This window comes from Lepus europaeus, chromosome 22, assembly GCF_033115175.1.
Source record: "Lepus europaeus isolate LE1 chromosome 22, mLepTim1.pri, whole genome shotgun sequence".
Taxonomy (NCBI): Eukaryota; Metazoa; Chordata; class Mammalia; order Lagomorpha; family Leporidae; genus Lepus; species Lepus europaeus.
This window is the reverse complement of record NC_084848.1, coordinates 589,874-614,805: the sequence shown is the minus strand read 5'-3', so window position 1 is coordinate 614,805 and position 24,932 is coordinate 589,874. Positions and strand designations below refer to the sequence as shown.

The 24,932-nt window shown below is 66.5% G+C and overlaps 2 protein-coding genes across 9 annotated transcripts in view; both read left to right on the top strand.

Annotated features, from left to right (window-relative positions):
- Window positions 1-12,929, top strand: part of PACS2 (phosphofurin acidic cluster sorting protein 2) — a 45,990-nt gene extending 33,061 nt beyond the window's left edge. For 5 of the 8 annotated variants that reach the window (XM_062181176.1, XM_062181179.1, XM_062181177.1 and 2 more), the window contains exons 9-24: window positions 833-990; window positions 2,692-2,782; window positions 2,930-3,004; window positions 3,430-3,572; window positions 4,342-4,477; window positions 4,576-4,680; window positions 4,795-4,901; window positions 5,205-5,359; window positions 5,679-5,789; window positions 6,091-6,199; window positions 9,579-9,621; window positions 10,390-10,432; window positions 10,719-10,854; window positions 11,546-11,772; window positions 11,977-12,090; window positions 12,474-12,929. In XM_062181176.1, the coding sequence (XP_062037160.1) occupies window positions 833-990; window positions 2,692-2,782; window positions 2,930-3,004; window positions 3,430-3,572; window positions 4,342-4,477; window positions 4,576-4,680; window positions 4,795-4,901; window positions 5,205-5,359; window positions 5,679-5,789; window positions 6,091-6,199; window positions 9,579-9,621; window positions 10,390-10,432; window positions 10,719-10,854; window positions 11,546-11,772; window positions 11,977-12,090; window positions 12,474-12,592 (1,872 nt within the window). In that variant the 3' untranslated portion in view covers window positions 12,593-12,929. Of the gene's footprint in view, window positions 1-832; window positions 991-2,691; window positions 2,783-2,929; window positions 3,005-3,429; window positions 3,573-4,341; window positions 4,478-4,575; window positions 4,681-4,794; window positions 4,902-5,204; window positions 5,360-5,678; window positions 5,790-6,090; window positions 6,200-9,578; window positions 9,622-10,389; window positions 10,433-10,718; window positions 10,855-11,545; window positions 11,773-11,976; window positions 12,091-12,473 lie in introns of those variants that run through there. The other 3 variants (XM_062181178.1, XM_062181174.1, XM_062181180.1) reach the window with 2 other exon arrangements.
- A 2,235-nt stretch (window positions 12,930-15,164) lies between these two features.
- On the top strand, window positions 15,165-22,827 carry TEX22 (testis expressed 22). Its single transcript, XM_062181865.1, has 3 exons — window positions 15,165-15,320; window positions 22,335-22,463; window positions 22,549-22,827. The coding sequence occupies exons 1-3, from the start codon at window positions 15,165-15,167 to the stop codon at window positions 22,825-22,827; spliced, it is 564 nt and encodes a 187-aa protein (XP_062037849.1).
- Window positions 22,828-24,932: the final 2,105 nt, after the last annotated feature.

Here is a 24,932-nt window from a genome sequence, read left to right as displayed (position 1 = left end):
TGGCCATGTAGGAAGTGAACCAGCGGATTGAAAGACTTCTCTCGCTCTCTGCTTCTCCGTGACTCTTTCTTTCAAATAAGTAAATAAAGCTAAAAGGAAATGAATCACGCAGTTCAGAAGCAGACAACGGCTCTGGAGAGATGTCTCTCCAGAGAGGAAGTACATGTAGCCATCAGTGCCTGGTTGCTGCCGCTGGCCGCCGGGGAAACAGGCCTGCTGGGGGCTGGCTCTGGAACACGGGCAGGCGTTTGGAGCAGTAGCCGACGCTGCTCGGGGCGTCCTGTCCCACATCGCATTGCTTGGTTTCAGTCCCAGCTGCTTGTGTGACGCCAGCTTCCTGTGGTGGGCCCAGCGCTTGGGTCCCTGGAACTATGTGGGAGACCTGGATGGAGCTCCTGACTCCTGGCTTTGGCCTGGCCCAGTCCTGACTGTTGTGCACCTGGGGAGTGGACCAGCTGTCTCTGTCTTTATCTCAGACATTTCTGAAAAATACGAAAGGGGAAGCGAGGTGCTGAGGCTGCGCCGTGCACTCCCTCTGGGAGCCCCAGCCCCAGCTGAGTGCATCCTTTCGGGGGGCCAGAGCGAGGGCGGGGCGCACACTGAGCAGCAGCCCCCCGGCGCGGTGGCTGCCGGGGCCAGGAGGGGAGAGGTGTTTTATGTTTGACCTTGGTGGCCACGCTTCACACCTGAAGGACTGGCCAGAGCACGCGCCCAGCCAGCCTGCGCCTCGGGCCACAGCTGTGCTGCCCCAGGGCCTCGCGAGACGGCTCCTGTGTCAGGAGCAGGCGGGCAGCCCCAGAGAGGCTCCTCACCTGTGCCCGGCCCCCTGCAGGTCCTGGACTCGGAGCAGGACCCCACGGAACATGTCCCCGAAGGGGAGGAAGACCTGGACCTTCTCTACGACACGCTGGACATGGAGAACCCCAGCGACAGTGGCCCTGACATGGAGGACGACGACAGTGTCCTCAGCACCCCCAAGCCCAAGCTCAGGTGGGACCACCCTGGCGCCTGGCTGGGGAGGGGCCAGCCCTGCCCGGCCCTGGGGCCACAGCGGGCACACAGGAGGTGGCCTGGGGCTGCCCGTACCCCTGGGCAGTTATGGGTAAACTGAGCTGGGCAGCTCCCCATTCAGGCCAGATGAAGGGGAGGCCGTGCGGGGCGTGGGGAGGGGCCCTGGGGCAGGGGCACCAGAGACCCAGAGGGCAGCCAGTCTGCAGTTTCTGTGCAGGGCAGCGTGTCCTCCGGTGAGTGGCGGCAGAGCCTCGGGAGCCCATCTGCCTTCTGCAAAGTTCTGTCTGGAATCCACAGGGAACATGGAGGCTGATGGCTTCCTGGCATTTTGGCTAAGACCGAGTGACGATGCATGCGGACGGGGGGCTGTGTGCACTGGCACAGGACAGGGGCTGCTGGGAGCCTCTCCCCAAGGATGTGCGGGCAGGTGCACAGGTGGAGGGGGCAGGAGGCGGGGCTGGCTGAGGCCGGCCGGGAGCGAGGGTTCAGCTGTGGACTCAGGAGGCCCCAGGTGCAGCCTCACCGCGTCGCTGGTGTTCCCAGGCTGCTCTTTCCTGTGCCGAGCTCCGAGCTGTGCTGTGCCCGCGTGTTCCCCGCCCTGGCCCCCGGCGGACGGTGGAGCTGCACCTCCGGTGTCGGGAGGTCCGGTCCCTTGTCCCCGCAGCGCGCACCTGCGGCAGCCAGCTGTGAAAGGGAAAGGTTCTTTAGCTTGCAGTGTGGGAGGTCCGAGTCAGAGGCCCCAGTGGTTGGCCTCTGGAGAGGCGGCAGCTGGTGGTGCAGCGGGCGGGAGCCGCTGCAGGAGCACACAGGGACAGAGGGGAGCTCCTCATTATTCTTCCACTGTTTCTTTATTTTCATCTGCAAGAGAGCAAGAGAGAGCAAGAGAGAGCAAGAGAGAGAGAGCAAGAGCGAGCGCACGCGCGACAGAGCGAGCGCTTCCATCCACCGGTCCACTCCGCAAATGTTCCAACAGCCGAGGCTGGGCCAGGCCGGAGCCAGGAGCAGGAGCTTTGGTCTGGGTACTTGGTGTGGGTGGCAGGGGCTGAAGCTGTTCCGCTGCCTCCCAGGATGCGTCAGCAGGAAGCTGGATCGGAAGACGAGTGGCCGAGACTTGGGCCGGTGCTGTGATGCGGGACGTGGGCTTAACCCCCTGCGCCACCACAGCTGCCTCCGACTTGTACGACGGTGCTCCAGGCACGCGCAGGCGTCTGGCACCGCAGTGAGGCTGCTCAGGGCACCTGCACCGCGTGTCCCTGGCCCAGCTTTCCTTTCCAGTGCGATTGCCCGCGAACGCACCCTGGGAGGCAGCCGATGCTGGCCCAGGTGCTCGGGCCCTGCCCCCACACGGGAGCTCTGGGTGGGGTTTGCTGGCTGCAGTCTCTTGGGTCCAGCTGTTGTGGGCGTTGGGAGTGAACCAGTAAACGGGAGCTCTCCCTCCTTCCCTCTGTCTCTGTCTCTCGCTCCCTGTGTGTGTGTGTCTGTGTGTCTCCTTATTTCTCTCTTTGCCTTTCAAATAAAGTAAAAATACGTAAGTAAAACAGAACTCAGAGCACTGTCTCGCACCAGCCGTGACCCAAGGGCCCGCTTGGCCTCTCCTGCCAGGGGCTGCCCTGGGGGCGGAGCCTCCCGCCCCAGTGGCGCCTCAAGGGTCCTGGCAGACACAGCCTCTTCCCCGGCCAGGCCCTACTTCGAAGGCATGTCCCACTCCAGCTCGCAGACCGAGGTGGGCAGCGTGCACAGCAGCAGGAGCCACAAGGAGCCCCCGAGCCCCGTGAGTGCCGCCCACGCCTCAGCACGAGGCCGTCCCCCAGGCTGGGGGGCCGACACCCCCAGCACAGCCTGGGCTCCGGGTCCTGCCAGGGAGCAAGGCCACCTCGGCAGCCCTGGCTGTGTACCTGAGTCCTGTCTCGTGCCCCAGGCCGACGCGCCCGAGAAGACCCGGTCCCCGGGAGGCAAGCAGCCCAGTGACAGCGTCTCCGACACCGCAGCCCTCGTAAGCCCCTGCACCGGGCCCCAAACCCAGGCCGCACGCGAGGCCTCACAGCCCCTGCCCTGAGCACCGGCTGTACAGACGCAGGCTCAGTCCCGGTGTAGCCGCCTGCCTGTGGCCAGGGATGCCAGGCCCACCCCCACCTCAGAGCCCTGCCAGGCCCCACGGCACCTGCTTCTGTCCTGCTGCCCTCGTTTGGGGTCTTCTTGGATCAGGCGGGATCCTCAGCAGGTCTGGTGCTGATCTCCCAGTGTCTGGGCCCAGGGCTCTGAGGTTGGAGGCTGAGGTCAGCCAGGCCCCCACGGGCAGCTTGTGGCTGTCCACATGCAGGGAACTACAGCCCAGGAGAGCCAGGAAGCACCCAGTACGGGAGCACGGTGGGCACAGCGGCCCGGGGCTTGTACACACACTCCCCCCTTGCTTGGCAGAGCGTGCCAGCCCCTCGGGAGCAGCCAGGGCAGGCCGAGGACAGCCCCGAGGCCGAGACCCCCACCCTGGACGTGTTCACCGAGAAGCTGCCACCCAGTGGAAGGATCACCAAGACCGAGTCCCTCGTCATCCCCTCCACCAGGTGATGGGGGCCCCATGCTGGTGGGTGTGGGGGGCTGCGTGAGGCCACAGCAGCCTGTGCTGGGGGTGGGTGCCCCATGGTTCAGGGCCTGCAGGGAGCCGAGCTGGAGTGGCCAGGATGCCGTTCGGGCTCTGCTGTGGGCTGGGAGGGAAGGCGGGGCCCCGGCCCTGGTCAGCCAGCCTGAGAAAGGGACAGGACTGGGTCCTGGAGCTGCGCCTCCGTCAGCCGTGTGTTCATGGGTGTCCAGTGCCAGCAGGTGGACAGTCTTCCTCGAATGAGCACAGGTGGCTTTCTGGGGGGGTTCCCCAAGGGTTTCTCAGGTCATCTGTCCCCCATGACCCTGCCCAGGTCAGGTCAGAAGTAGTCTCCGAGCAGCATGCATAGGGGTGGGCAGGACCACTGCCCACTGCCCCGTGCAGCCCCCACCCTGTCCAGCCTCTGCTGGCCCCCACCCTCTCCAACCTGGACTCCCACCTTCTGCTGATGCCCACGTGACCCTCCCTGCATGGTTAGACATGCCCAGTCATTGTCTCCATCTGGCCTCGGGCCGTGTGATGGCCTTGGTGCCCAGCCCTGGCCTGTACCCCCATGCAGGGCAGGAGGTTGAGCTCAGCTTTCACCTTGAGCCACAGGCCCCTGTGCCCTCCGACGAGAAAGCCGAGCTGGGGGCCAGGGTCTGACCCGGGCCCTGGCCTTGCAGTGCTGCCGCCCCCCAGGGTGAGCGGGCCCAGGCCCCGGGGCCCCCATCCCAGTCTGTGCTCATCCCCAGCAGGTCCGAGGGGAAGCAAGCCGGCCGCCGGGGCAGGAGCACGTCACTGAAAGAGCGGCAGCCGGCACGGCCGCAGAGTGAGCGAGCCAACAGCCTGGACAGTGAGCGCTGCCCGGACACGCGGAGCCAGCTGCAGGTGCAGGGCAGGGCCTCGCACAGCTGGAGGGCCCGCAGGCCGCCCCGCCCCTCCCTGTCCGGTGTCTGAGGGCTGGTGTGGATGCCTTTGTGTCGCAGATCCCCAGGAAGACCGTGTACGACCAGCTGAACCACATTCTCGTCTCCGACGACCAGCTCCCCGAAAACATCATCCTGGTCAACACCTCTGACTGGCAGGGGCAGGTAGGGGCGGGGCCCTGGTCCCTAAGGTGCCGGGAGCTGGAGGAGCCCTGGGGGCTGGGGCACGGGTGGGCCAGGCCGTGTGCCGAGGGTCACGTTGTGTCTGCCCATGCCCAGTTCCTCTCGGACGTCCTGCAGAGGCACACACTGCCTGTGGTGTGCACCTGCTCTGCCGCGGACGTCCAGGCGGCTTTCAGCACCATCGTCTCACGCATTCAGAGATAGTGAGTCGGGGCCCTGCATCCCACGACGGCTGAGCCTCTGCCCTAGGGACTGTGGTCTGTTCCCGAGGCACCCACGCAGGCCACAGCCCAGCCAGCTTGCGGGGAGCAGGCTCCCCTCACGCCTGGAGCTCCTGTCCTGGGGGAGGGGTCCTGTCCTGGGGGAGGGGTCTTGCCGTTGGGGAGGGGTTCTGGCAGCTCCACAAGGGGCAGGTGCCTCAGCACAGCCTCCCAGGACCGGTGCTGGAGGCCCTGGGCCCAGGCCGGCTCCGCTGAGCGCCGTCCCCTCCCCCGCCTGCTGTGCAGCTGCAACTGTAATTCCCAGCCGCCGCCGCCCGTGAAGATCGCGGTGGCCGGCGCGCAGCACTACCTCAGCGCCGTCCTGCGGCTCTTCGTGGAGCAGCTGACCCACAAGACACCCGACTGGCTGGGCTACATGCGCTTCCTGGTCATCCCACTGGGTGAGGCCCCAGCGTCGCACACTTGGGGTGTTTTGGACATCGCTGTAGTTGAGGGGAAGCTGCCACGGTGATCCTGCTGCAGTGGCTGGGGGCGGCCCCGAGCCGGCCCTGCGTGGCTGCCCCGCATGAGCTCCTGGTGCAGCCCGGGTCTGCAGACGGCAGGTGTCACTCTGCCGTATCACAGCTACTGGTGGCCATCCCCAGGGGAGGTCCTGGCCCCCTCGAGGGGGCTGCACAGATCCTCAGCAGGGCAGTCGGGGGGTGCCCAGGGAAGGGGGTCTGTCGTGGGTCTCACGTGACGGCTCTCCCCGGCACGCAGGCTCGCACCCTGTGGCCAGGTACCTGGGCTCCGTCGACCACCGCTACAACAACTTCTTCCAGGACCTGGCCTGGAGGGACCTGTTCAGCAAGCTGGAGGCCCAGGGTGCTGGTGAGGGCCCCCTCCCGCCCCCTGAACCTCTCTGCCCGGAGTCACCAGGGCCAGCACATGGCCAGGGGATGGCAGGCCTGCAGCTAGGGGCTGTCCTCTCTGGCCTGGGCCAGAGCTTATGGGGTACATGGGGCCAATTTGGGAAGAGGCAGGGTGCAGAGCCGGGGAGCTGCCCTTCAGGACTGGGGAGGCCTTGTGGCCCTTTGCTGCCCTGGGCAGTCATGGGGCTCTGGTGTGGTTGGCAGGGAAGCGGGGGTCCCTGAGCCGTAGGCCCGACCACTGTGGCCACCTCCTCTTGCAGTGCAGGACACGCTGGACATTGTGTCCCGCATCACACAGTACATCTCAGGGGCCAACTGCGCCCACCAGCTGCCCATCGCGGAGGCCATGCTGACCTACAAGCAGAAGAGGTAACACAGGGCCTGGGCCTGGGCCTGGGGCGGCAGAGGGAGCTCTGGTCTCGCCCTGGGGCGTGGGCTGGGGGCACAGGTCAGAGCATCGTGAGCCTTCTCCATGCATGCTCAGAGCCGAGAGCCAGTGCCGTGTGTCGGTGAGGGGCTGGGCACTGCAGGCCTGGCATTCGTGGGGGTCCACAGTTTCAAGAGCCCACTCTTGTGGGTTGGCCGTCCTGGTGCCTGCTGGGATGGGAGAGCACAGAGGCGGGGCTGGATCTTCTCTGGGGAGTGCCCGGTGGGCAACGCGTGAGCCCACTGCCCCTCTGTAGCCACCTCAGCAGCCGTCGGCGAGGTGCCGGGGGCCGCGCTCCTGAGTGTGTGCTAATGCATCTCTCTTCTCTCTTGGTGGCTCTCTGCAAAGGAAAAAGCACTTTCATTTTGACTTTACCCTAAGGTACGGCTCCCTGGCCCCCGCCCGCCCCGCCCGCCCCGGCTGGTCTTTGGGGCTTGTTTAGCAGTCTCCACCCGGTGTCCCGCCTCCCAGCACAGGCCCTCCAGCCGGGCGGGGCCAGGGCACAGCTGGAGCCCCCCGCTGGGAGGGCCCCCAGGCCCAGGCCCAGCTGGCTCCACGCCGGGGACTGCAGGGCGGAGGTCGGGGGCTGGCTGGAGGACGTGACGGTCAGTGGCCACGCCTCGAGCCGCCTGTGGTGCTGCGGAAAGTGCCCCTCTCACACCCGAGCGGGGGCGTCCAGAGGCGGCAGAGGCGCACAGGGTCCCACAGTGGCTTCTGTGGCTCCACCCGGATGTGGCCCGGCACTGAGCCCCAATGGGGTAAAGCCTGGATCACAGAGGCGCCGCCCCGACCCCAGATGCCCCTCCACACTCCCCACGGTGCTGGAGGTGGCCGCCGGCCCAGGGCCTGCTAAACAAGCCTTCGCAGGTCCCAGAAAGACCAGCCACAGCCCTCCCTGCCCGCCGCCGGCCACAGCTTCTCAGCACAGCAAGCAGGGCTGAGGAGAGACCCTGACCCTCCGCCCCGACCCCCTGCCTCCTGCCCTTTCTCCATGTTACAGTGGTGACACCGGCCCCCCCCCCGGGGGGGGGGGAGTGGGGGCTCCAGATACCCTGGGTGGAGCCCACTGAAGACTTAGAGGTCACTGTACCAGGAAAAGTGCCGTCCACCAGTGAGTGGAGGCCAAGCAGGGGCCCGGAGGGGGCCGTGGACACGGCCCCTTGAGCCCATCTCAGGCCCCTCCCCACCCCGGCTCACCCACCTGTGTTCTTCCTGTAGCCTGCCTGTGCTGGCGCAGGGGAGGGAGGCGCTCGGTCCTAGCAGCTCCCTGGGTGCCTGCACCTCCACGCCGTGGCCGGGGCTCCAGAGCTGTGGCCAGGGGTGTGATCCTTAGCCAGTGAGCACGCCAGCCCTCCAGGAGCAGGCGTGTGCTACAGGCGTGGGCGGCCCTCTGTGTCCAGGGCTGGGGAGCTGAGTGGCAAGCCGGTGTCACCCCTGTTGCTGTGTCCAGTGCTGGGTGTCGTCTGCATGGCCCAGCTGCAGCTTGGCTTTGAGTCCCAGCCGTAGCCCCGTGGCCATCGTCTGTGATGCTCCACCCCTGCCATGTGCTCTGCTCAGGGCCTGTGACGAGCCGTTGCCCACCTGGGTCTGGGGGCTTGGGGGATGACCTCCCCTGTGACGAGTGGCTGCCCGCCTGGGTCTGGGGGCTTGGGGGGTGATCTCCCCTGTGACGAGTGGCTGCCCACCAGGGTCTGGGGGCTTGAGGGGTGACCTCCCCTGTGACGAGCGGCTGCCCACCAGGGTCTGGGGGCTTGGGGGGTGACCTCCCCTGTGACGAGTGGCTGCCCACCAGGGTCTGGGGGTTTGGGGGGTAACCTCCCCTGTGACGAGCGGCTGCCCGCCTGGGTCTGGGGGCTTGGGGGGTGACCTCCACCTGTGATGAGCAACTTCCCACCAGGGTCAGGGGGCTTAGGGGGTGACCTCCCCTGTGACGAGTGGCTGCCCACAAGGGTCTGGGGCTTGGGGGGTGACCTCCCCTGTGACGAGCAGCTGCCCCCTGGGTTGGGGAGCTTGAGGGGTGACCTTGCCCTGTGATGAGCAGCTGCCCACCAGAGTTGGGGGGCTTGTGGGGGGTGCCTCCCCCTGTGACGAGCGGCTGCCCGCCTGGATCAGGGGGCTTGGGGGGGTGACCTCCCCCATCCTGGGGCCCACCGCCCTGCTTGCCTTCTGTAGCCTCCTGGCCGGGAGGACCTGGTGCTCACAGCTGTCTCAGCAGGGACTTGAGAGGAGGACCCCTGGGTGTCCCTGCCAGAGGCTGGGGGTGGGCAGGGAACGTCCTCAGCTGCCACAGGGCCGAGCAGGGCCCAGCCAGGATTCGCAGGTTCTTCCTTGTGTGGAACACGCACGAGAAGGAAGGTTTGTCACCCAGCTCTGCTCTCAGCACAGAAAGGAGGCTGGGAGTTCATTGCCCCTCAGGGCCCCCACACAGGCATCTGCCCAGTCCCCTGCGTTCTGTGCTGGCCCCAGGCGAGACACCTGTGCAGCTGTGGGCACACGTGAGGGCACTCAGGCCCTGCACTGCCCCACCCCCAGGCTCGGGGACGTGGGGACGCTGACTTTGGGAGCTGGTGCGCAGGGCAGAGGGCCGTGCCCCTGGGCGGGGGTGGCTCCCCTCCTGCCCCTCAGTGCCCTGGCACCCGTGACCTCAGCACACACACGTGTGCGTGAGTCTCCGTGTGCAGGCGGCAGACTCCACGCTGGGGAACTGACACGGACATGGAGCTGCGGGCTGGCCCATGCCCTACAGACCAGCCAGCGAGGAGCCTGCTATAGCGATGGCCCCCGCGCAGCTCCTGCTTGGCCATGTGCACTGGCCAGGGACCACGAACAGGTTTTCACTCCGCGTCTTGTCCGTGGTGGTGCAGGTGCTGGGCAGAGCTGAGTCCAGACCAACCGTCCACCACCCACTGGCCCTTCCTGTTCCTGGGTGCGAGTCTGGTGGGACAGCACCACAGCCAAAGGCTGGGCCTCCGGAGCTGGGAGGAAACTGGGGAAGGCCCCGAGCGCCCAGCCGCCCACGTGCAAACCCCCTGGCTGAGCTGGGAGCCAGGCAGGATGGCGGCCACGCGGGCCTGGGCTGGTGCCCCACGCAACAGACACGGGTGTGGGGCTCTGTTCGCTGGCCGTCCCTCTCCACCTGCGGGCTCCCCGGTCCCTAGGTGATCGCCCTGGGCCCAGGCAGTGTCACAGGAGACCCGAGCGTGGGCTGGAAGCCAGGCTGGGCTCAGGGCCGGGAGAATGCCGAGCCCACCTCGGTGCTGCAGCCTGGGGTAGGTGGTGCGTGCCCCCCAGAGAGCCTAACAGTGTTCTCTCTGCTCCTAGCCCGGATGAAGAGTCCTCCCAAAAGTTCATTCCCTTCGTCGGGGTGAGTACCCACCGGGGAGAGACCCTTGCCAGACGTGGGGACGACACTAACGGGCTGCTCTCAGAAGCAAGCCGGGCCAGGGCCCTGAGCTCGCCTGGCCTGTGTGGGGAGTGGGCTCAAGCCCTTGGTTCTCCAGTTCTGCTGTGGGCTGCAGGTAGACACACAGGCTGAGTCTGGGTGGGACGTCCGATGGCACCAGCTCCAGGAGAGGGGACCACAGTCCTTTGAGAGCCGAAGGCTGGGGGAGCTCCCAGAGGTGCTGCCCCTCTCCCCCCCGCCATGTCCCCGTGTTTCACCCTGTTGGTGGCCTTCCGCCAGCCGAGGTGTCTGCTGTGAGACCTACACAGCAGCCTGACAGGTGGAGCCGCCAGGCCGGGCAGGGCCTCTGGACCTGTTTCCCTACAGTGCACTGTGCCGTGGCTGGGTCCCCGGTGCAGGATCTGGGGACGCTCTGGGAGGGGTGCCATCTGTAGAGCACAGCCCACTCGAAAGAGCTCTGTGTGGTAGCGACTGCCCGTGCTCAGCACCCAGGCCCGTCCAGCAGCTAGCTCACTCCACACTGCACAGTACGCGTGCCAGTAGCTACCACGCTGGGCTTTGCTGGCCACACAGCCCTGCGGTCAGTCCTACAGGCAGGAGGGGCCAGGTGCAGGCTCCACTTGGAGCTCCCCGGATGCAGGCACACGGGAGCCGGCCAAGCAGGGCAGGACAGGGGGACTGGCCAGCACCCCCGTGGCCCCCAGCAGCCAGTGTCCTGTTGCCTTTTAGGTTGTGAAGGTGGGCATTGTGGAGCCATCCTCTGCCACGTCAGGTAACCCCGTCCCCCGTCAGGGCTCATGTGAATGGCACTCAGGACACTGCCCAGGGTGTAGGATGTCCTGGGCCAGGAGCCTCGTCCCTCTGGTCTGGGGGACCAGCCCAGCCCTTGGGCCTGAGAGCAGCCCTGGGCTCCTCTGGCTCCACTGCCGCAGGGTGCAGCCTGGGAAACCTGCCCTCCCACCCCACCCCACCTGCCCCAGCCTCCCGCGGCTGGGTCCGAAGCCCTGGCCACCAAGGTAGAGCAGCAAATGGGCTCAGCGGTGCCTGTGACCCCACAGGTGACTCGGACGACGCGGCCCCCTCAGGCTCCGGAGCGCTGTCCTCAACCCCGCCGTCCACCTCTCCCGCTGCCAAGGAGGCCTCCCCCACACCCCCCTCCTCCCCGTCGGTGAGCGGGGGTCTCTCCTCCCCCAGGTAAGCGATGCCCGACAGGCAGGGCAGGCAGAGGCCCTGGCTTGCTGCCTCCTGGCGTCTTGCTGAGCGTGGTCACAGGAGACACGAGGGGGCCACACGGGGCTGGGGCGGGTGTTGGGCACGGCAGGGAAGCCCCTCTGGGGAGCCTGCATCCCACTTCAGAGCCTGGGTTGGGGTCTGGCTCTGCGTCACATCCACCTCCTGCTGCTGTGCACCTGGGAGGCAACAGTGATGGTTCAAGGACTGGGTCTCTGGCACCCACGTGGGAGACCTGGACGGAGTTCCCAGGTCCTGCCCAGCTCTCGTGTTCCGGGCATTGGGGAGTGAACCAGCGGACAGGTCTCCCCGTCTCCCTGCCTCTCACATGGAGAGGCCGACAGCAGGAGGAGCAGGAGACGGGGTCTGCAGACGGCCGCGTGGGGCCAGCTGTCGCACCACAGTGAGCTGAACTCACTCAGTGGGCAGCAGTGCGGGGGTGCAGGCTGTCGCTCCACCGGGGCCGGGGCCCCCGAACACCTGCCCTGGCTCCCCCGGCCTCTGCTCTGGGCCTTGCAGGCTCCAAAGGGCAGCTCAGGGTCAGGTGGGCATCGCGTGGTGCACACAGAGCTGCAGGCAGGACCGTGTGTCCCAGGGCCTCCGGGACACCCGGCCAGCGAGTGCGGACAAGGGTGCCAGCTTCTGCCTTTCCCAGCCAGGGCCTCGGCGCCGAGCTGATGGGGCTGCAGGTGGACTACTGGACGGCAGCCCCGCCCGCAGACAGGAAGAGGGATGTGGAGAAGAAGGACCTGCCTGCCGCCAAAAGCACGCTCAAGTGCACCTTCCGGTCCCTGCAGGTCAGCAGGCTGCCCAGCAGTGGGGAGGCCGCAGCCACGCCCACCATGTCCATGACCGTGGTCACCAAGGAGAAGAACAAGAAGGGTGAGGGGCCTGGGTTGGGCAGCAGGAGCGGGGCGACCTGTGGTACAGGACAGGAGGCCCAGGCTTGGCTTCAGCCCCAGAGGGCAGGGGCCCGAGCCCGAGGCTGCCTCACCCCGCTCCAGGCTACTCCCGGGCCAGCCGGCTTGCTGCCCGGGCTCTGGCCAGCCTGCTGGAGGACCGGGTGACCGTGCCTTCTCTTCCCAGTGATGTTCTTGCCCAAGAAGACCAAGGACAAGGACCTGGAGTCCAAAAGCCAGTGCATCGAGGGCATCAGCCGGCTCATCTGCACCGCCAAGCACCAGCAGAACATGCTGCGGGGTGAGCCGGCCGAGGGGCGTGGCCGGCCGAGGGGCGGGGCTGCGGGCGTGGCCGGCCGAGGGACGTGTCCCATGTCACAGGCGCTGCTTGCCCTTCCCCTCCTGCGGCCTAGCGGCTTGCCGTGCGCCTGGGTCTGCACCCCAGTCCCTGCCAGTACTGTCCAGGGTCTCCCCATCCGTGTGAGCCCCTGCCAGGTGGCCCGCGGGAGTCGTGCTTCAGTGGGGGGCGGAGCCGGCAGTGTCTGCGGTGGGGGGAAAGCAGGCGAGAAAGCAGCCCTCGTTCTCTGGGGCCGGGGTCCCCGGGGTGTCGGTGCTGAGCTGTGGGCAGTCCTGCTGCCTGCCCGCTGGGCGGGGTGGCCGGAGCTCAGGCGCCCTCTCCCACAGTCCTCATCGACGGCGTGGAGTGCACGGACGTCAAGTTCTTCCAGCTGGCCGCTCAGTGGTCCTCCCACGTGAAGCACTTCCCCATCTGCATCTTTGGACACTCCAAGGCCACCTTCTAGCCCCAGCCACCCCGCGGCCAGCGCAGGACGGAGGGGCCCGCGCCCAGAGGGCGTCCAGCTGACCGCAGACGGGCCGGGAGACAGCGCGTCCTAGGGTGAACGTGCTCTGCCTGTCGGCCGGAGCGCCCTGCCAGGGGCTGGGAGGGCAGCCGCCGGGAGGCTCGCAAGCAAGAAGGGCTTAGCTTTCGTGTCCCTGCGTCCTCAGGGAGCCTAGGGCAGGCGGAGGCCACGGAGCTCGGTGGCCAGAGGCTGAGGGCCACAGGGCATGGACCGCCCCCAGCCGCGCCCGTGCGTGATTCCCAATAAACTCCAGCCTGGCGGTGGAGGTTTTCTAGGAGCAGGGGTTTGATGCTTTGAATCCGTGTTCTAACGTAGCCGCTGAGCACGCTGCCCGGCGCAAGGCCCCAGGGCCGGACAGGCGCCTCTGCCCGCCTCCCGCCTCCCGCCTCCCTGGGCTGCCCAGTCCGCCAGGGTTTGACAAATTGCGCTGCAGTCCCAGAGTCCAGCCTGGGAGGTGGGAGGCAGTGGGGTCAGCCTGAGGCCCGCTCTGCCCACCTGCGCCTAGCCCAGCCCTACCAGCTGGGAGCCTCCAGGGCCAGCCATGTGGCATCTGAGTTGGTTTGGTTAAGGACAGGTGAACAGGATGTGTGTGTGCGTGTGTGTGTATGTGCGTGCGTGTGTGTATGTGTGTGTGCATTCGATGTGTGTGTGCATCCATGTCTGTACACACACGTGCACATGTGCGCCTGGCTTCTGGCACTGTGTAGCCAGGGAAGGCTCGGGCAGGTGGCCGAGGGGTGTTGGATCTCCTCCCGGGGACTGGCCGCCCGGCCCTGCGCGTCCCCACCCAGCAGGAGAGCGGCACCCTGCCCTGCCCGTACCTGCCCTGGCAGATGGGCCCGGGGCACCTCCCCAGTGCTGCCCGCACCCCAGGGCCCGGAGGAAGAGCTGCCGGGTTGTGGCTGGAGTGCAGCCCCGAGGGCCTCGCGCTCCTGGGCTGACGATGCCCTGTGCTTCCCTGGGGACTCCCTGCTCGCCTGCTCCCATTCAGGTGGCTGAAGGGCCCGAGACTGGTCATGGCAGCTGGGGTGGCCGCAGCCTCTGGGCAGAGCACCCCTTTGCTAAAATGCCCCAGCTCCTGTTGGGCTCGTGCTGTGACTGACCGGTGGCCAGGGTGCTCCCCGGGGAGGACGCTGGCCTCCCTCCCTCCCCGCCGACTTCAGAGCCCTGCTCCACTCTGGTATCTCTGCAGAGCCCAAAGGTCACAGGAGAGGGGTGCTGACAACACCCTCGTCAAGGGGCTGCCTCTGCAGCTGTGAGGGATCGCACGGAGGGGCCCTGGGCCTGAGGGTCTCCATGGGTCCCGGCCTACCTCCCGGAGCGCTGTGAGCAGCGAGCAGCCAGGGTGACTGGCAGCTGGGGGCTGCGGGGAGGAGAGTGAGGAGGGGTCACAGGTGCAGCCCCGCCACTGCCTGCCCAGTCCCACCTGCAGGCCAGGGTCCCGGTGGTGCCTGGAGGAGCTGGGAGGAGGGGACCCCTGGGTGAGGGCTCACTCCCAAATAGCACGCGGTGACCACCCTGGGCCTTCCCCAGAACAGCTCGGAGGGCCAGGGCTGGGGTCGCTCTGACCTGACCACCCCAGCCAGTTCCTTGCGCATCATTTGGTTTCTAGGGTGTGTGTGTGTGGCTAGTTTCTGTGTTTTTTTTTTTTTTTTTTAATGGAAAACAAGATTGATGTAAATAGCTTTTGGGGGAACAGATCCTGAACTGTCACAAACGTGACCACGTGGACTTGGACGGTGCTGTTGCTACACTAATAAACCGCAGGGGCACTCCCGGACCGCCTGCGCCCCGCGTGGTTCTTGCTGGGGGCCTGGCCGGCGCCAAGCTCGCCTCCCCTCGCCCTGCGTCCTGGCCCCACGCGGGTTCTAGGGGTCTAGGGGCACTGGGCGACCCTCGCGTCCCTAAGGCCGAGGCCCCGGACGGGTGGCGCACACGGAGGTCGGAGGTCGTGAACTGAGGGCGCAAACTGAGCATGCGGGGCGCGCGTGACAGGTGGAGGCCAAGGCGCAGGTGCGACGCCGGCTGAGGCACAGTTGCGGGGCGACACCTGCCTTGCGGGCCCGCCAGCCAGAGCAGGTGTCCCCTGGGCCGGCCCCCCACCGTCCCTCCGGAACGGGCGGGCCTTGGGTGTGGTCTGGAAGGTGGAGGTGAGGTCACAGTGCACAGGGGCGGGCGGGGTTCCCAAGAACGGCCACGGAAAGCTGAGGGTCCGAGGGGTTGCCCTAGGCTGCGGGGAGGGGGGCAGGGGGCGGGTCCCTGGACGAAGGGTAGTAGGGTAAGGAGGGCGTGGCGTCCGTTTGGTTGGGGCGCTGACGTGGAGGAACGTGGCCGCGAGCGCTGGGGGCTACCCTGGAGGCCCCGGCCCGAGACCCGCGGACAGCGGCTGGGCAGCGGCCGGAAGACCGTCTACCAGGGGCCCGAGGAGCCGCGAGGTCCCTGTCCCAGCCGATCGATCCTGCTCCTTCCCCAGAGTCGCAGCCGTGCGGACCTGCGGCCTGCCTGGGCAGAGATGGACAGCAGGAAGGCGCCCCCCGGCGGCAAGAAGGCAGAGGTGCAGCCCTCCCGGGAGCCCGGGCAGTCCGCTTCCCCCGCGCCCAGGACGGCTGCCTGGGGCCCGCCCGGCGCCCAGAGCGGCGCTCAGCAGGGACTGCAGATGCAGGACTGGGTAAGCAGGACGGAGCCGGGCGCGCGGCTGCTCTCCGCAGTCCCCAGGAGCTGGGCCCGCGACCCTGGCGGCCGTGCGGGCCTCAGGAGGATAGAATGGGAGCCGCCCATCGGCCTCCCGCGAGCGTGGGCGGCTCCCTCTGCTGGGCACTGCGGAGCAGCCCGCTGAGGCCAGGAGTAGGGCTCCGGAGAGCTGCCTGGACCCTGCCCACAGCACCCCCGGGCCTTCCCATCGGGAGCAGTCCGCCGGAAGCTGCTCAGGACAGCTCCAACCTGGACTTCAGGGCGGGGGCGTGGTGCTCTCCACCAAGCCCACCTTGCTGGGCAGGGGCCCCGGAGCCTGCGGTGTCTGCCTTGTGTCCCCTTGCTGAAGGGCCTGCAGGGGTCGCCTCCCAGGAAGCCTCTGCTTGGCTAACAGGGGTCCTGAGCCCGCCCTCTCCCAGCCTGGCCCCCAGGCATCCCGAACAGTGCCAGACCAAGGTTCCCGACCCCCAGCCTCCACAGCAGGTGGGACTGAGGAGGGACCGCGCCTGCATGGGGGGAGGTGGCAGAGCGAGACGGGTCCCTGCCTCCCAGGCCCTGCTGGGCGCACAAGGCCAGTCCATCCTTCCTCCTCCCTGGCTGTGCAGGAGCGGGGCTCAGAGGTGACTGTCCCACAGGGAGGGTGCAGGAGCTGTGCAGACATCGGCGCTCTCTGGCTGGCGCTGTGGCGGAGCAGGTGAAGCCCCCTCCTGTGACGCCGGCATCCCAGACGGGTGCTGATTGGAGTCCTGGCTGCTCCCGCTTCCCAGCCAGCTCCCTGCTATGGCCTCGGGAAGCAGCAGAGGATGGCCTAAGTGCTTGGGCCCCTGCACTCACGTGGGAGACCTGGAGGAAGTTCCTGGCCCAGCCCTGGCTGTTGCAGCCATTCGGGAGTGAACCAGCAGATGGAAAATCTCTCACTGACTCTTCCCACCCGCCCAATTTCCCCTGTCCTCTGCCTTCCAAATCTTTACGACAAGACAGAGGAAGCGCCCCCACCTTTCCGGTTTATTCCTGTGAGCCGTGTGCAAGAGCCTCGTTTCTAGAGCTTTCAGCCTGCCTCTGAAGAGAGGTCTCCCCAGACGGCTGGGCCGGGTGGAAGCCAGGAGCCTCATCTGGGTCTCCCACGTGGGTGCAGGGCCCCGAGTGCTTGGGCATCTTCCACTGCTTTCCCAGGCGCGGAAGCGGAGCAGCTGGGACGGGAAGTGGTGCTGTGTTCCCAGATGCCGCGTGCCAGGCGGCGGCTTCACTGGGTGTGCCACAGCACTGGCCCCTCGAAGGGAGCTTCGGTAACAGCCCTGCGGGGCCTTGAACAGCAGGACAAGAAACAGCCTGGGGGCTCCGGGGGCACCGTGCAGGCAGCCGCGGCGGCGCAGGCAGAGTTCAGGGCAAAGGGGCTTAGGCCGGTGACGGGCGGCGAGGACCGGGCCAGGAGCAGCACAGCGATGGGAAAGCAGGAGGCCGGCCCAGCGGCCTGCAGACCCCGTGCTTTCAGTGAGTCACGCTGTGGCGCTCTGTGTGGACAGCGGGGCCACGTCCCCCCCGGAGAAGCAGGCTGAGATGCAGGCACACCCTGAGTTCCGAGCCCTGGACGAGACCTTTCGTGAGCACGGGGTCCGGGGGGCCTGGATGAGGGCGATGCTGTGGCCTGTGTGAGACAGCTTGTCCGGGGCAGGCTGCCGTGAGCAGAGGCGAGAGGAGGCGAGAGGAGGCAGCGGCCTGGTGCCAGGCCACTTGCTGCTCCATGGTGGGAAGGATGGGCCCTTGCGGGAGGCAGCAGTGACGGCTCCAGAGGCGGAGTCCCCAGCCTACACTGGACCCCTGGGTTGTGTTCCATGCACGTGGGTTCTTCCTGGTCCAGCCCTGGCTGTTGCTGGCATTTGGGGAGTGAACCAGTGGGAGGGAGATCTCTCCCTCTCCCTCTCCCTCCCCCTCTCTCCCTCCCCTCCCCTCCCCTGCCCCTCTCCCCTCCCCTCCCCCTCCCTCCCTGTCCCTCCCCCTCTCTCCCTCCCCTCCCCTCCCCTGCCCCTCTCCCCTCCCCCTCTCTCCCTCCCCTCCCCTCCCCTGCCCCTCTCCCCTCCCCTTCCCCTCCCCCTCCCCTCCCCTTCCCCTCCCCCTCTCCCTCTCCCCTTCCCCCTCCCTCTCCTCTGTGTGTGTGTGTGTGTTCATAGCTCCCCCCCACACACTGTTCAAAACAATAAGTAAAGGGTGGACTGAATCAGTAGCACCTGTAGGCCGGCATTGTGACAGTGGGTGCCACTGTGACGCCTGCACCCCGTGTTGGAGTCCTGGCTGCTCTGTTTCCAATCCAGCTTCCTGCCAGTGTGTGCAAAGGCAGTGGAGGATAGCCCGAGTGCTTGGGTCCCTGCCCCCCACCTGGGAGACCCGGATGGGGCTCCTGGGCTCCTGGCTTCAGGCTGGCCTTCTGGAGAGAACCAGCAGATGGAACAGCTGTCTCCTCTCCATCCCACAGCCTTTCAAATAAACATCTTTTTGGAAAAGCCTGGAGATTCTGGATACACTGGGGGGAGGGGCAGGGCAGCCATCACCGCAAGGGCGCGCGGTAGCACCATGACGACAAATCCCAAGTCAAGAAAAGGAAATTGGCATAAATATCTGAACAGGCAATGTTTGCAGCTAACGGCTGCCTGCCGGGAAGGGCCACACGAGCCAACTGAAAAATAAGAGCAGGAGTGGAAAGAGACTTCAGACAGAGGATCGCCCTTCAGGGCTCCCCCGGCTGGGTGGGAGAGGCTCCCCTCCCCCGCAGCAGCCTCGAAGCCCTCCCTGTGTGCCGGGGCCTCTCAGCCACGGTCCGGGTGCCCGGTGCCTGTGAATGAAGCTGCCAAGTTTCCCAAAAGTAACTGGGTGCGACCCGTATTCTTAAAAAGCAGACTCCACAGGGATCTGGAACATTTGTTCTGAAGGTGCACAGCGTTTCTGGCCATGAGCACCTGTTGCTGCCTGAGAGACCGCAAGGCTGGCAGCATCAGCAGCAGGTGAAGCCGTGGCCCATAGGGGCGCTGGTTTGAGACCCAGCTGCTCCACTTCCAATCCGGCTCCCTGCTAATGCACCTAGGATAGCAGCAGAAGATGGCCCGAGTGCTTGGGCACCTGCGGCCACGTGGATGAAGCTCCTGGCTCCTGGCTTCAGACCAGCCCAGCTCCAATCATTGCCATCATTTACAGAGTGAACCAGCAGATAGGAGATTCTCCCTCTCCCCTCTCCCCTCTCCCCTCTCCCCTCTCCCCTCTCCCTCTCCCTCTCCCTCTCCCTCTCCCTCTCCCTCTCCAATATATGTTTAAGAAAAGGAAATGGGGTCAGCACCATGGCTCACTTGGCTAATCCTCCACCTGCGGCACCAGCATCCCATATGGGCACCGGTTCTAGTCCCAGTTGCTCCTCTTCCAGGGCAGTGGAGGATGGCCCAGGTGCTTGGGCCCTGCACCCACATGGGAGACCAGGAGAAGCACCTGGCTCCTGGCTTCGGGCTGGTGCAGCGCCAGCCGTAGTAGCCATTTGGGGAGTGAACCAACAGAAGGAAGACCTTTCTCTCTGTCTCTCTCTCTCTCTCACTGTCTATAACTCTACCTGTCAAAAATAAAAAAAAAAGAAAAGGAAATTTCCCAAAGTTCAGTAGCATAAACCAGCGTCTCCATCTGTAGCTCAGCTACGTGGGAGCTGTGGAGCAGGTGCTTTGGTTGTCTCAGGTTGCAGTCCTCTGAGACCTTTTTAAAAAGTGACTGACCCCTGGGAAAGACAGGGTGACACAGAGAGGCTCTTTCCTCCTCCATTTCACTCCCCAGGTGGCCACAACAGCGGCTGGGCCAGGCGAAAGCCGAGAGCCCCAAACTCGGTCGGCGTCTCCAGCAGAGGTGGCTGGGGCCCACGTCTCTGACCTGCTGCCTCCCGGGTGCACCGGCAGGAAGCTGGGTGGGCTGCGGGGAAGCCGGGGCAGGTGGTGCTGCCGGGCACATCTGCCCCTCGGCTGTGATCTTGAGCGAGGCGGAGCCCGTGCTCCGGGGCGGCCGGGCCCCTGCCACCCGCCCAGCACAGGATGGCGGCTGCCATGGGGAGCGGGAGCGGGAGCCACACTCCAGCACTGTGCAGTGTCCTTCCCTACTTGGCTCGGGCAGCGGAGGCTCCTGGTGGCCTTGAGGCTGGGCAGCAGAGGTGTGACTGCGACTTTGATCTTGAGGACTGTGCCCCTGTGGCTCCAGACACAGACCTGAGGGTCCTTCACGGTGTGACACGGGCACCTGTCACAGAGAGTGACTGTGTGTGTGTGCAGCGGAACAGAGGAAAAGAGCGCTAGACGTAAAGGCGCATTTGCCCTGCTGGAGGACAGGCCTCTGATGGATGAGGGAGTGGGGAGGGGGCACAGGACGCACGAGGTGGAGGGGGACCGGCACTGACCGGCTCAGTCTCCCAGGAGGGCACCACTCACCCACCACTGTGCCTGTGGGCGGGGCTCAAGTGCTGTCCAGGGCAGGGGAGGGCTGCGGGGGTACTGGATTGTCAGTGGCCCTGGGCCAGGTGCTGTGACAGCCCCGGAGTGGGTCAAAGCAGCCGCCTGGCCTGAGCAGGAGGACCCGAGTGGCTGCAGCGGTCCCCCTCCGCCTGGCCCCCCACGCTTGAGTGCCGCTTTGCTTGGGTGAAGAATCTACAGAAATCCTTGTCTTTCAGGTTTTTTTTTAGATTTATTTATTTGAGAGGCAGAGTGAGAGAGAGTGAGAAGTCGTCTTTTTTTTTTTTTTTTAAACAGGCAGAGTTAGACAGTGAGAGAGAGAGAGAGAGAGAGAGACAGAGAGAAAGGTCTTCCTTTTCCATTGGTTCACCCCCCAAATGGCCACTACGGCCGGCGCTACACAGATCTGAAGTCAGGAGCCAGGCGCTTCCTCCTGGTCTCCCATGCGGGTGCAGGGCCCGCACTTGGGCCACAGCAGAAAGCTGCACTGGAAGAGGAGCAACTGGGACTAGAACGCGGGGTGCCGGCGCCACAGGCGGAGGATTAGCCTAGTGAGCCGCGGTGCCGGCAAGAGAGAGAAGTCTTCTATCCACTGGTTGACTCCCCAGAAGGCCACAACGGCTGGGACTTGGCTAATCTGAAGCCAGGGCCAGGAGCTTCTTCTGGGTCTCCCACATGGTGCAGGGGCCCAAGCACTTAGGCCATCGTCCACTGCTTTCCCAGGCCGTAGCAGAGAGCTGAAGAAGCCAGGACACGAACCGGCACCTGTGTGGTGTGGCGGCGCTGCAGAAGGGCTTGCCCACTCGGCCACAGGCCGCGCCCTGGGGGGGTTTAAGGCACCCCCCGCATCCCGCTGGCCTCGGCCTCCCTGGCTACGAAGGCTTCGGGGCTGCTCCTCCTCTCACCTGTGTCTGCTCTCTGCTTCACCAGCTCGGTGGGCGTGGGGGGTCTCCTTTACCTGTGGGCCCTTTCAGCCTGGGGCCTGTTCCTTCAGCTCTGGGAAGAGCGTGTTGTGTGTGCGTGTGCGTGTGTGTGCGTGTGCAGAGGTCAGGGCTGGACCTGCACCCGGGTCTCCAGGTGGGTGTGGGGGCCTGAGCACCTTCAGCTGCCTCCCCAGGCCACAGCAGGGGGCCTGTCTGCCCAGGCTTGTGTTTTGGGGTGGGCCTCACCGTTGGGGGTCTTCCCCAGAGGCCGGTTGGCATCCATGGGCAGGGAAGTGGAGGAGGGGCTGAGCCCTGGGGGCAGCACCCCTGCCTTCAGTGTCACATCCCTGCTGGAGCCCACTCCTTGTCCCCATGGCCTTCCCCACACCCGGCGGTGATGGTGTGGGAGCCGCTTCCTCGCCTGGCTGGTTGTTCTGGGCTCTGCCTTCCACAGCCGCTGGTGGTCCCTGGGCGAGCCCGCTCCCTCCTGCTCAGTCTGTGGTCTGCAGCCCGGCCAGCCGGAGCTGTGGGGGTTCAGCCTTGGGTGCCCTAGCCTGGGGTCTGCAGGCCTCTGCTCTGCAGCTGGTCCCCTCCCCGGAGGAGCATCTGTCTGCACCCAGCGCACGATGGGAGGGAGGGGCTGCAGTGTGTGGCACTGACTTTTTAAATGTAGTTACCGTCTCAGTTTGAGAGGCCACAGGTCGCGGAGCGAGGGGTCAGCAGGCTCAGCGACAATGCCCGGCACACAGTGGGTGTCTTACAGGTGGAGGAGGGGCAGGTGCAGGAGCCGAGAGGGTCAGTGTCGGGAGAGGACCCTTCTGCTGGGCCCCCACGTGGGCATGGCCAGCTGAGCCGTCAGCAGGTCCATGCATAAGCGCTGCTCCTGACCTGGGACCCCACCTACTGCACCTTGGGGTGGGGAGGAGCTCCGAGTCACAGGGAAGGGTGGGTGACCAGACCTCCAGCACCTGTTCCTCTCGAGGTCCCCCCACTTCGCAGCTCTGTGCACGCCAGGGCTTTGTGCTGCTGAGACTGGCTGGCTGCCTGCACTCACTGTGTGCCCAGAACCCACCTGCCTCAGCCTCCGCTCCTAGGCCCTGTGTGTTTGGACCCCTGGTGCCTCGGGCTGTGGCCTAGTGTTGAGGCTCGGTGAGTGGTGAGCGCGCCCCCCGGAGCCCTTGCTTCTGGTGACTTTGGGGTGCACCCGGACCCCTAGCTTCGGGCAGCCTATTTTAAATTTTGGGGTCATCCTGCAGGCCTCGCCCAGCCTCCTCCCGCCTCTCTGGCGCCTGCTCTTTTGTCCCTGTGGATTCATGAGCCTTGGTGCTTTGTACCCAAGCCCTCCCCCACTCCGCGTTTCCGGGGGCGCAGAGCGGGCCGCCTCCCCAGGGCGCGCAGCGGGCCGGGCGTCCCGGACAGGGGTAGCTGCTGGACCGCGAAGCGCGAATCCGCGCACGGAGCCCCCACGAAGCAGCCACCCCGCAGGCCGCAGGAGGCCCCGCGGGTCCCGGGGCGCCTGCGCAGACCTCGGAGGGCGCGGGGCGGGGCCGTACGCCCGCCGCCCAGGCCTGGCCGCGCAGGACCCCTGCTCTGTCCCCGCAGGTGTGTGAGCCGCCGCCGCGCGGGCGCCCGAGCCGCCACTGGAGCGTCAGCATCGACGAGCGCCGGCGGCTGGCCGTGCTGGGCGCCCGGGAGAGGCCGGACGTCGCCAGGGACTCCTCCCGCTGCACGGTGCGCTGGCGCGGAGGCCTCTGCCCCTCCCCGCGGCCGGCCCTTCCCGGCCCCGCGCGCGCCTGACCCCTTCTGCCACCCGCAGGACATCGCGCAGATGGTGGCTGAGCTGGTGTCCGAGGACGTGGACAGAGACGTGCTGCTCCCCCAGCCGCCGCGGTCCGTGGCGTCCACGAACGCCTTCCAAGCCTTCCTGACCCGGAGCGCGCCCTTCTGGCAGCACGCGACTGTCCAGGCCCGGACCTCGAGGCCGCCCCCCCCCTTAAGAGCCTGCTCAGCCCAGCGTCTGGCGTCCGGCGCGTTTCCTTGGGGCCTAGGGGTGGGCAGTGGGCAGCCCTGTCTGCGTGGCACCAGGGAGCACTGACGGGGGTGGGGGGAGCCGCAGGCCAGAGAGGACCTCTGGGGACCCTCCTCCTCCACAGCCACACAGGGGGCGGAGCGATGAGGGTGGTGGTGGGGGAAGCTTGACCCCCAGGCAGGCGGGTCCCGACCTCCTCCCCAGGGGGAGGCGGTCCGGTGATGACTGCCCAGGGCCTGTGTCCCAAAGCCCTGCTGGGGAGCTGTCTGGCCCAGGATCCCTGTGTGCCCATCTCAGAGGCTCCCTGGAGAAGGCCGCACCTCCCGGCCTCTGCCATCAAACCTGGTGGTGGGCGGGGCCGGCGGGGCCCAGGGCCTGGTGGTGACTTGTCTGTAGGTGGTGGCCCTCAGACGCTCCGGAGCTGGAGGGTGGGGGTGGGGGGGTCCTGCAGTCAGTGAGTGCCTCTGCAGCCACTGGGACCCCTACACCTGCCTGCCTGCCAGGGCCCACACCCCTGCTGGCCCTGGACACCGGATTCCCAGCCCCACGGGAGTCCCCTGCTCCTGCCTCCCTCCCCTCCTCTCCCCATGTCTTGAGGATGGTGCTGCCTCCTCTAGGAAGCCTTCCAGGGCCACAGGGCTGGTGCTGCTTCACCCCATCTCTGCAGCGCCCTGCTGGAACCTCTCGGGCCCCCTGGGGCCGACCACAGAGACCCGGCCACTGCGGGGACGTCCTGAGGGATGGGGGAAGGAGGTGGGGGGTGTTGGGCAGGGCCCCAGAGGACATCAGGGCCCCTCCCCCCTCCTCAGGGGAGTAGAGTCGGGGGCCTGGTGGGGCATGTCCTGCCAGGTCTGGTCTCACTTGGGCACCCCTGAAGCTGGGGTCAGTGGTGGGGCACTGGGATGGCCCTGAGGGCTGCTTTCAGGGAACCTGCCCCTGGGCAGCAGCCGACCCCAGGGCCCCTCTGCCGCCCTCTGGTGGTGGAACTGACCACCTCAGTAGGGGACCGGCTGGGTCTCTGGGACCACGGACAGCACCGGTTCTCCCAGCAGAGTGTGGTTCTGGGGACCGGGATGCCTGGAGACCGTTTTGGTGTCACAGTTGGATTTTGTAGCTGCTGCCAGGACACGGTACCCAAGGTACCTGGGCGAAGATGGCGATGCGGGCACAGCTGTGTCCCGTGAGCACTCAGGGTACCCCACTGGACCAGGCCCGGTTTGAGGCTGACCGGCGTCACCAAGCACAGGATGGTGCCTGGCGGGGGAACCTGGGACGGAGCGGCCGGTTCACCCGAGGATATGCACAATGGGTCTTCGCAGCTTGTGGAACCGAGAGGAGCCTGGAGACCCAGCCAAGTCCACGGCACGGTGTGGGGAGGATGTTGCCTCCGCCCGCAGCTGCTGCTGTGTGGCCGCACAGCCGTGCCGGCCAGCCAGGCCTGCTCCCCAGACGCGGGCACCCCAGGGGCCGGGCTGCTGCTTGGGGGTCCTCGTGGAGCAGGGGCCCCCTTGGCAGGCACCCTGAGGCTGGCCCCGTGGCCCCACTGGCCCGAGTGCCCGAGCCACCAGCCACACTGGCTCTCTGGGAGAGGACACCTGCGGCCTCCTCCAGGGCCACTGGGTGGTGGTGCCCAGCGCCGCCGTTTGTTGGCTTTGCAAAAATACTTGTTTACTAGTAAACTAAACGACAGAGCCCAGGACGCAGTTTGTAGGGGCTAAGCCTCCTCCTGGGACGCTGGCCTCAGGCACCCGCAGAAGCCGTTGCTCCTCTTCTGATCCAGCTCCCTGCTGGTGCGCCTGGGCCTCGGCACCTGTGGGAGGCCTGCAGGAGGCTCCTGACTCCTGGCTTCAGCCTGGCCCAGCCCCAGCCCGAGGCCATCTGGGAGTGAACCAGCAGATGGACGATCTCTCTCTGTGTAACTCTGCCTTTAAATATATAAATACATCTTAAAAAAAACCCACACAGTTCATAACCACACACCCAGCATTTGATCACTGGAGTAATGGCTGTGAAGATTGATTTCTGTTTCTAAAGATGTTGTTTATTTCAGAGGTAGAGCCACAGGCGGAGGGAGAGGCAGAGAGAGGCACTCCCAGCGCTGGTTCACTCCCCAGATGCCCACAAAGCGCTGGGCCGGGCCCGGAGCTGCACGGGGTCTCCCGCGGGCTGGC

What these genes read in the sequence shown, in the direction of transcription:
- TEX22 (XM_062181865.1), top strand. Translation starts at nt 15,165, where the DNA reads ATGGACAGCAGGAAGGCGCCCCCCGGCGGCAAGAAGGCAGAGGTGCAG. An exon ending in GACTGCAGATGCAGGACTGG is followed by an intron (nt 15,321 to 22,334) that starts GTAAGCAGGACG and finishes CTGTCCCCGCAG; the next exon opens with GTGTGTGAGCCGCCGCCGCG. An exon ending in GGGACTCCTCCCGCTGCACG is followed by an intron (nt 22,464 to 22,548) that starts GTGCGCTGGCGC and finishes TGCCACCCGCAG; the next exon opens with GACATCGCGCAGATGGTGGC.